The sequence below is a fragment of the Myodes glareolus genome, chromosome 20 (assembly GCF_982192425.1).
Source record: "Myodes glareolus chromosome 20, mMyoGla1.1, whole genome shotgun sequence".
Classification (NCBI taxonomy): Eukaryota; Metazoa; Chordata; class Mammalia; order Rodentia; family Cricetidae; genus Myodes; species Myodes glareolus.
Genome location: NC_142045.1, coordinates 22,375,610 through 22,386,254, shown reverse-complemented (window position 1 = coordinate 22,386,254; position 10,645 = coordinate 22,375,610). Strand labels below are relative to the sequence as shown.

Below are 10,645 nucleotides of genomic sequence, written 5' to 3'. Positions count from 1 at the left end.
TCCCAGACCCACACTCCTCTCCTCGATCCCCTCCTAACTTAGACTTCATTTATTATAACCTGAGTTCAATTTCTCTTGCCCATATGTAAATGGGTGTAGGGCTATCCCCTGGAGCATGATAAACCTAAATGGGTCCTCCCCTTTGAAGAAAATTATCTTTCTTCCTCCCAGAATCCATCAACTGTCAATAGCTCTTTAGCTAGGGATTGGGACTGGAGAACTTTTCTCCCCTACAGACTGGAGTGTTGATTGGCTTACTCTTATGCTAGATGTAGTTTTGAAATTATACATTAATCAAAGAAATCTTCCAACATTATGAGAAATAATTTTATGCTTAATATGTATTTAATAACAAAATAAAAACGCTACAAATTAAACTATAATCTTTTGATAATAGCATATTTTATTTTAACTGCCATCAACCAGTTCTATAACTATACTTTTGTGCTAAATAGGTAAGAAATAACCTCCAACTGTTTCACCTTAAAAGCATAGAATGACATAAACATCATAAACCATCATAAACATCACCATTAAATGCAAGCATCAAATTAATGTTTTGTTATTGTAAGTTTTATATCTTTAATTCACAGAACTTGATGCTGATTAGAAAAGTAATTGAAATGAGTAAAAGATTAATAAGACAGTATTACTGAGAGATATGGTAGGAAGGAAATATAAAGGCAGATATTAACCAGATGGGCTTCTGTTATTAATTTTATTGAGTGTATGTTAAATATTCAACATCTCAGAAAAGTAATGGATGACATTGAGAATTAAAAATTTTGAGCTTGAAAGCAAACCACATCATTACAAATAAATCACCTTCTAGCTTTGTTGGATCCTTGAAATGGATTATTAAGAACCTCCAAGCTGCATGCTTAAATGAAAAAGAAGTTGACTATGGATTTCCATTTTCTATATTGCTCTACAGTTTGAAATCATTTTCTCTTTCCTACAGTGTAGCCCTGAGAATAAAAAGCCTAATAAATAGACAAACACAGTAAATCAAAGATGGACAAAGGAAGCAATTTGCCTCCTCTTCATACTTGTAAAATAAACTCAGTTAAGGATTGTGAGGGCTTTGATGAACGCTGGGAAAGTATTCAGTGATGGATAGATGAACAGATGTCTGTCTAGAACACACTTGTGTGCACTGGCCCTCCAACAAGTGTGATCACTTTTCAGTTTTGCCAAGGCTTGATATAAACTTCCCATTTAAATTGTGGGAAGCTCATTCCCTTTTATCTGGTCTAGAATGATTTCATTTTTTTTAATCAGTAAATGAGTTCCTGATTAAAACTCATCCCAGATGAGTTTTAAAACTTTCCTCGCTCACCCAGAAATCCTGGTTTCACTTTCTGCTCTAACGCACCTGCAGAAGTAATCTCTGCTGAGTTTGAGAATTTGGAATTTACAAATAATAAGCTCACTTGAAAACAGAGCATGCTCTGGTACTCTGGTCCTGTTGTACTTCTACAGTCAAATGTACACACGCAGGTTTAGGCTATCAACATTTCTGTAAGTTCTGTTTCCAACACATTTGACTCATGTGAAAGTCATTAAGTTGCATGTCAAAGAGACTGAAAAGATGTTTATAACATTTACATATGGGAAGTAAATTCCACTAACTGTATAACCAGAGGATAGATTATCCATCATTGTATATCATTTTTTTAAAATCTCTTTAAAAGGTCTTGTATTCTGCTCCCCGGTCTAGGTGCCCATCTGCTTCCTTGCCGTTGATCTTTCCTGTGTAGTCTACTGACAGCTGGGCTGGCATCTCAGCTCCCTTTGTATTCATTTCTCAAGCGGAGGAATGTTTGGATACTCAGACATCTTACCCCTTATTCTCTTTCAGAGGCCTGGAGCAGGATCTCACCTTGCCCCAGTGAAGCTAATCTGTTCTTGTTAATAGCTTGAGAAGAAACTGAATTTTATTAATATAATTTTATTAAACTTATCAATTTCGATCTCCTCGATCTGACCTATCCACAGAGTCCATCAAAGCACAGATTTTCTTCCAGGAATTCTCTAAAGCTTCTGCCCCAGGGAAGATTTCAGAGCTGTAGTTTTTTTCATGTCTATTATGTTATATGTATTAGTGTTCAGCCTGCATGTAGGTTTGTGTCCCATGCGCATGCCTGGTACCCAGAGATGCGAGAAGAGGGCATTGTCTCCTGAAATTAGAGTTGTAAACAGTTGCGAGGCACCATGTAGGTGCTAGGAACATAACCTAGGTTTTTTTTTTTCAAAGAGCTACCAGTATTCTTAACAGCCGAGTTATCTCCCCAGCATCAGTGCTGTACGTTTAGCAACTAGAATAGTCTATTTCAGAGAGGTATCAACAGGATGAGAAAAGGTCCTTCTCTGTCCTTCCTATGTGTTTTTATTTACTGTAAATATCTAGAACGGATACTCATAATTTAAAAAAAACATTCATGAGCTATTTTGCTACCTTATGAGATGAATTCTGTTGATGCATACCCTATCCTTTAAAATTTTGATAAAATAGTTTCCAATTTCAATCATGAATGCCATTCTAATCTGTGCTAAATGCATGTGACAGAATGAGACTTTATTCACCATTTTAACCTCGAACTAACACAGCCACAAAATACCATGACCCCAGAGCAACAAGCAGCTGCTCCCGAAGCAACCTGACAGGGAAGGTTGAGCCAGGTCATCATCCAGCTCTGCCTGTCCCCTGGGACTCACGACTCTACTCATCCAGAACAGTCGACACTGTGGTGTTGTTAAGCTCACTGCTCACAGAAGCTGAGGTCAGCTGGATGCTCCTGTCTGCAGTGGGGACTCTCCCGCCAACAGTTTCATCAGTGTTCCTCTTTGGCCTCAGCAGAATAATGAAGCACTTGGGAAGAAATATGCAGCCTAACAAGCCATAGCTGGACGCCAAAATGGCAAATAATTCCACAGCCACTTTGAATTTGCCTTTGGTGCTCAGGTACGCAGGGACAAAAGAGATCCAGACAATGAAAAAGACCAGCATGGCAAACGTGATGCATTTCCCTTCATAGTAGTTATCTGGCAGCTGGCGAGCCACAAACGTTGTAAGGAAACACAGTAAGGCCAGAAGGACGTCAAACCCAAATATGGAGCACAGGAACTCTATAGAACCTTCATTGCATTCAAAGATGATCTTTACATTTTGAGGTTCAATGTTCTTGAACATCCTTGGAGGCTCCAATACCAAGTAAGCTGAGCATGCACCAATCTCCCCCAAAACACAGACCAGCACAATGACTTTTCGAATAACGGGGTGCATGGATATAAGCCGAGTTTTGGATATGGAAATCCTGTAGGCAAAAAAGAGTGAAATTGTCTTTCCGAGAATGGAAGACAGACAGAGGCAAAAGCCTAGCGCCAGAGTGACCTGGCGGGCCATGCAGGACCAGTTCGATGGCTTGCCTATGAAGAGCAAGGATGAGAGCACTGTGATGACCAGAGACATCTGAATGAGGAAGCTCAGCTCCCGGTCATTGGCCTTCACCAATGGAGTGTGCCTGTGGATCACATATACCACGGTGACTGCCAAGACCACGAGTGCCCCCAAGATGGAGAGGATGACAAGGGTGAACCCCAGGGCCTCCTCATAAGCGAGGAATTCCACCTCCTTTGGCACACACTTGTTCTTCTGTGCATTGGACCAGTCGTCTTCCCCACATGGGTCACATTCCCTTTGGCCTAGTGAGAAAGAACAGAGAATTGATTGCGATTGCAAGAGAACCCACTTGTCCCTTTTAACTGTGAAGAGTTCAGGTTAGTCAAAGACTTGAGTAAGGTGTGTGTATGTGTGTGTATACATACATGTACATGTGTGTGTGTGTGTGTGTGTGATCTTAAAATTAGTAGTGGAAAAATGACTTTGTTGACTACACATTCTGTGACATGTTGTGAGTTGTGTTTGATTTTAGGAACTGAGCATTTCTCTCCAACCTCAGGGTTTATTGAATTGGTCTTTTCCAGTGATATGCTTCTCTCTTTCTCTTGGATCTATCTATAAGGAAAGAGGACTGTGTCCTTATCAAACCCAGTACTGTCCAGTAATCATAAAGTCACAGCTACTGAGGTGAGACAATCAAAAGGACTCAGACAATGTCTGTTAAACCCCTTGTGTTTTTATTCTCTTATTCAATATCCTCTTATTGAGGAGAACTGTATACATCCTCCATCAAATGTCCCCAACTCCAAATGCTCAGGTGAATGAGTGGTGAGGATGAGGTTAGGTCCCTGAAGTTAAGAAGGCCAAGTCTGTCTAAATGGAGGCTCTAAGAGGAAGCATTGGTGAACCAGAAAGAACTACTTGTGATGAGTTTATAGCAGATGAGGGGATGGATCAAGCCAATGTTAATTTAAAGATCCAGGGAAAGACTGGTGTTTCCTTTCAGTCACTCTGACTCCCAGTCTGGACATCTCTGATGGAATTCTGGGTGGACACTGGGGACCTGTATCTTGGGAACTCTGCAGGATACAGGGTGCTTGTTTTCCAATAGAGACCATTTTATCCATTTTACATGATTACTCTTGAAGGACATGTGACAAAAGACAAGTGCATTTTTGTTTCTTCAACAGCAACAAAAAGTAGAAATGTAAACAGTCCTACTTCAACTCACTTTACAAACCAAGCTGCCTAAGTCGCCTCCAGAGAGCAGCATCTGAGCAAGCTGTTGCAGAAGCTCCTGCAGCAGCGCTGTGCCCTGCATGTGCTCTCGGAGCACAGCCCAGCACCTTAAGACAAGTGGGTGACTCATATCCAGCTCTAGTTAGTGCTGAGCCTATTTTAGGAATTCATAGTTTGAAGGTTTTGAATTTATTCATATTTCACATTTTACATATTTTGGTTGGTGTTTTCTTATGAGCTTCATAACTTTAGGTCTTTTTTTGACTTCATAAGTTTGAAAACTAATATTCTCCTTTATTCATAATGCATATTAGAGAATTTTAGATGTTTCTTGTGGATCTCTCTGACAACACTTTGTTATTCTAAGTACATTACTACTAATGAAAAAGTACCCATCTCTACCTTCTTTCTCTGACACATATCCATCAGCACATGGGATGCAATCAAAGCAGCAATGCGGTTTCCCGTGAAGAATCCCTTTCCTGGTCCCCGGTGGACACAGTTTTGTACATACTGAATCTGGAAGCTAGCAAAGACAAAGACAGTAGGTGTAATAAAGCCTTATTTGTGAAACTAAAAAGGTTCTCAATTGTATTTTCAAGGAGGTGTTTGTCGTATTTAGAAAGGAGTTGAACCCAGAATAGTGAGCAAAGATACCAGACAAAGCATGACAATATGGAGAACCTAGAAAATTCTACTGAAGAACAGTCTTGTGGTTGACTCTGAAAATGTCAAACCAACTCTAGTGAGAGTTATTTGTAGTCTTGGTGTTCAACCAAACTAACATCACATGAGATGCCACGAATCAGACAGTTTGGACAGTCTGTTCGTGTTTTGATGAGACTTGTGACCCCAATAATCATTGTCAGATCCTGAAAGATGTTTATTGTCAGTAGAGCATCTCAAAATATCATTTATTATTTAGACATTGATCCTAAGGGACTGGTAGAAAGGAAGAAAAATAGGTCTGCTCCATAAGAAAAAATGTGAAGATCAAAAGATAATCGAGAGGGCATAGCTTGGAATATTTTATTGCAATCTATATTTAGACATTTCAGTAGTAACTGCGACCAACCACAGAGTCATTCAATAATTAATCAGACTCATTTCACAAGCTCAGTCATTCAGAGCCAAGGGCTTTGTTAGAAGATTCGAATAAGATGCAAGGCAAGTTGGAATTAGTGCCTTATGAATAAAGTGACTGTTTCGTGCTGTAGATTTTTTTTTGTAGCTTAGCCCTTTCTGTTACAAATTTGGGAATAATTTCTCATAGTTCAGCACTATTTGATCATTTTCTGAGCACAATCTCCCCTGTGCTTTTGGTGTTTATTCATTGACTCCCCTAGCTGTGTGTGAATACAATTTCCCACTGCTAGGCCTCTGTTACTCTCACCTATGTAAATGCAGGGATCTACCTTTCTGAAATTATCTTTATTGACAGACATTTGATCAGTGTTCAGGGTTCAGGCAAAAGCATTCCATTTAAGACATTACCAAATATCCAAGGGCAAAGAATTACTACTGGCACAGGCTGCTGATTCCAAGCTGTTCAGATAGATAGAAAAAATTACCATGCCCTGGTTTTACCTCACTTATAAAGAAAGCAATGACCCAAAGCTAACCTTGCATTGAAAGATTCTTAACTCCTCATGCTCACCTTCATATCAGTTTATTGATGATTTTAGTTCCGGAAATTTACTACTTGTGTTCTACTCTCAGAGACAGTAGGAGAAATAATTAATCATTATTTATTAATGATTATTAATTATCAATATCAAAATATTAATAATTATTAATAAATAATAATGATTATTATTATTAATCTCTCCACAGCCCAGAGAGAGACATCCTTCCCACTGGTGCCACAGACACACACCACCAATGATCAGCGCCACTGACAGGCATCAAACCCCGGATTTGATAATTTAGAGGTTTGAGTCTCATCTTTGTTGTAATCACTTAGAGCAAAAGGTGTAAACGTCATATCTAAAAGTCCTTTAGAGTTTGCTACAATTGTTGAATACGCTAATAGATCAAGGGCCATAGCTTGCTCTGTTTATTTACACAGGTTGTCCGGCTAATCGATCCTCTCTATGCATGCTGGGAAAAATGTGATGTGCTGTGTAAAAACACAATCATTGCCTCACTTGTGATTTTATTGAATATAAAATTTTAAGCTCTTTATCTAACCACTTAAAATGTCTAGAATTCCTTGAAGATTTAATCTCTTTATTAATTAACCTCCTTAAGCAGTTCATGAGATGTTCACTAAATCACTCCTATCTTTGAGCTGACAGTCGTGGATTTGTGTAAATCCTTATCTGTCTTTTACGGTGCCAACAAACTCCAGTTCTGGACCCTGCTTGGGCTGGGGAATTACTGGTTATAAGGGTATATAAACTAGAAACATTCGTAAAAAAATAGAACAATAAAAGAGACATGCTGAAGCAGAATCACATGTGAGTTATTTTGTTTTCCCCCCAGATCCATTTAGCAATTTTTCTTTCGGTGAGTGTATTGCCCTAGCTGGACCTTGAAGGGGACAAAGGTACTAGTACCCCAAAGGACCCTGTTTAGTAACCAGAGGTCTCTTTATATTTCTATATTCTACATGGATGTATATATTGAAATTCAGCATAAACCTGACATATGTTAACCCATTATATATATTATATAGAACCTGAGGAGATAATTATTTACTGGATGAATAAAATATGTTTCCTGAGCCAGACATAGTGACAGATTGAGATACATAGCAAGACCCCCCAGGTCAAAAACAAAGAAACAAACAAACAAAACAAAACAAAATCCTAGAAAATTAAACTTACAAAATCATATACTTTTCAAGACATAGAATGCATTTTTAGTGCTATGGAAAATTTTAAATTTGTTTGAATTCCTATAAAATAACATCATTATATAGATATAACTTCAATTTTAATAGAGAAGTTAAAAATAAAATTGTTATGTTCTATTGAAACATTCTTACTATATCAGTACATACTAAATTTTGTTATAATTCCCATGAATTTTAGTGTAACATGGATTCTTTAAATTCCAAATACACAAACAACAATATGGGCAATCATATGCTACACTAAGGAAACTGATTTGGAAGAAGGCAATAATTTTCACATATTTAGTTCTAGACAAAATAAATTTCTATCTATGTATGAATAAAATATACGGTAGACCAACTAACCCTTGAAGATTCAGTGTTCCAAAATAATGTTGAGTTCTTTGGAAGAACAAGTTCAAACTTTGATTCTTGGAATTTGTATTCTCCAACCTTGACAAAGGCGACTTCTCCAGCATCATCTATTTGCCAATTGAGGATATCATAATGTCCACTTTTCTGATCCCCAAGTCTGTCAAACTGCATTTTTCTTCCATCATGGGAGGTAAATTCCAAAAGCCTTAAGTAAGCCATTAGCTGAGAAGGAAAAGGGAGAAAAAAAAGCAATGTATAAACACTTTATTACTTAGAAAATAAATATTCATAAAGAAAGTAGATTTGAACACATATGTAATTGTGGAATTCTATTTTATTTGTTTGCTTTCCCTGTTTTTGTTACCAAGTCTAGCCACGGGTTGCAATTTAAACACAAAAAGTGGTTGGCTAAATTGAGATGTGCTGTGCATGTAATATGCATACTGGATCATAAAGATGTAAAAAGGATGAAAATTCCCCCATGAATAATTTCACATTATTGTTTGAATATTATGATAACACATTAAATAGTATTACTGGGTCAAATTATTTGTTTAATTTACTTTTACCTGTTTTTCCTTAACTTTGGTCACTGGAAAATTTTAATTTACCTCTGCTGTCTATTAAAACCGAGTGGTTTTCTTAGAATAACGTAAGATTATACTGAGACTTAGCAGCATTATATCTCCATATTAAGAAACAGGAGACTGTTTAGAGTATTTTTCATTCCTCTTACTCCATTTTCCCTATGTAAGGTTACAAAGGTCCATAACTATTTCCTTTCTTTGAAAAATCTCCCAGCAAAAAACAAACAAACAAACAAAAAAACCAAAAACCAAAAAACCAAAAAACGGGTTTTAATGGCACATGCCTTTAATCCCAGTGCTCAGGAGGCAGAGGCAGGCAGATCGCTGTCTGTGAGTGTAAGGCCAGTCAGTTTACAAGAACTACATCCATGGATGGCATGCTCCAAAGCTACAGAGAAACCCTGTCTCAAAAACTCAAAAAGAAAGTACAAAAGAAAGAAAGTAAGGAAGAAAGGTATCTCTTTCTTAAGAAAAATAAAGCATCATATAGTATAGACATGATGGGATAAAAGGGTGAATTGTTGAGTCTACTTTAAAACGAACACTAGTCTCAAAATTTTACTTTGATGTGGACTTTTGTATATTGATACAAACTTAAGGTTACTTTTGTTATAACATACTGTATATATGTTTCCACTCTTGTTTAAGATATTGTACCTATGCAACTCATTTAAAAATAGTCATTGAAAGCTATTTTTGATAATAAAGAAAGACAGATTAGTAGTAAGTCATCTATAACAATCAAACATTATAGTTATGTTAGGTAGGCCTTCAAGGTCAAACAGAAAAAAACAAAAGGAAACCTTAAAGAGGTCTTCAAAACACTTCCAAGACCTACAGAATATGGCATTTGAAATGCTTTAACAACATAAGAAATTTTATGACAGTGAGATATATCTGTTCTTTGTAGGAGTGATTTACTTCAAAAAAAGATGTTGGGCATCAAAGAACTTCATATGGAGTTTGCTTTACCTGTGGCAAAGTTAGCCACTGGGCAAAGAAACTGCCCTTGCCTCAACTGCTGATCTAATGCTGTCCAAATTGGACAAGGAGGACACAAAAGAAAGTGATTGCCAAACTTTACCAAAAAGAGGTAGGATAGTTCTTCAAAATTCTTGCTTCTCAAAATGTATGTCAGATATTCTAGGCTTGTAGGCCCTAGATGGGTATTCCAGTTTTGTAGAGGAACCTTAGGTGACTGTCCAGGCAGTCAGCTGTTTCTGTCATTTCTATAGTTTTGGAAGCCAGTTTCTCTTCACTTCATGCTTACCCAGGTAAATTACATCCTACTCAAGTCTTAATGGGGTTGAAGAACACATAGTTATAGTTTTCCTTGTTACCAAATTCAGGACAGAAACTTACATAAGAGATATGAATCTTATAAGATTGTAAACATAAAAGCTTATGTTGTTCATCTAAGATGATGTTTTAAGGTCTAAAAGGATATTTTTAGGATGACAATAAATGTTATTACAAGAAATGGCTTAGGTATAGAATTTTGGATTCACTAAGATAGGATTGATAATACAATATGTCCTCTGAATTTGCCCAATACAAATGGACTAGGTATTGTGAATGTAATTTTTACTCAATAAGTTTTCTTATTGTATGTAGTTTTACTATGTTAGAGTTAGAACCTTTATATTTTATTTATATTTAAACAGAGAGGAAGGCTGTGGGATATTTGTATACTGTGTGAATGCACATTGCTATAACTGGCATAATAACAAGCTTAAGGTCCAGCCAACAGCTAGGCAGTAGGTTTAGGTAGGATTTCCTCAAAGAGAAAGGAAGAAGAGGAGGAATCTAGGCATGTAGAAGATGCCAGGAGACACAGAGAGGAAATAGGAGGTGCAAGATGGAAGAGAAGTTAAACAAGTCATAAAACATAGATTAATATAAATGAGTTAACTTATATTCCAAGAGCCTCTAAGGCACCTAGGCTATTGACTGAACTTACATAATTAATTAAAAAGTCTCTATGACATTATTTGGAAGTGTGACAGAGAAAGACTCAGTGCACCTGAAATCTGTGGCTTACACTCCAGGTTCCCCATTTCTGTGAGTTGTCACCCATGCTAGGGTTGGCCATGGCCTCGCAATTGTCGTTGAACCATTTATGCTCCTGTAAGGCACTGCTCACCCATACTCCTTTGAGTCACCTCAGTAAAACTCATTGGGTCACTAAGTTGGACTTTGGAGGTA

General features: G+C 37.3%; 1 protein-coding gene across 2 annotated transcripts in view; it reads right to left on the bottom strand.

Moving 5' to 3' along the window:
- Positions 1-380: 380 nt before the first annotated feature.
- The window catches only part of LOC125393978 (vomeronasal type-2 receptor 1-like), a 32,083-nt gene continuing 21,818 nt past the window's right edge, over positions 381-10,645 (bottom strand). For both annotated transcript variants that reach the window (XM_087899470.1, XM_087899469.1), the window contains exons 5-7: positions 7,845-8,075; positions 5,045-5,168; positions 381-3,705 (exon numbers count right to left, since the gene is read on the bottom strand). In XM_087899470.1, the coding sequence (XP_087755596.1) occupies positions 2,723-3,705; positions 5,045-5,168; positions 7,845-8,075 (1,338 nt within the window). In that variant the 3' untranslated portion in view covers positions 381-2,722. The remainder of the gene's footprint in view (positions 3,706-5,044; positions 5,169-7,844; positions 8,076-10,645) is intronic.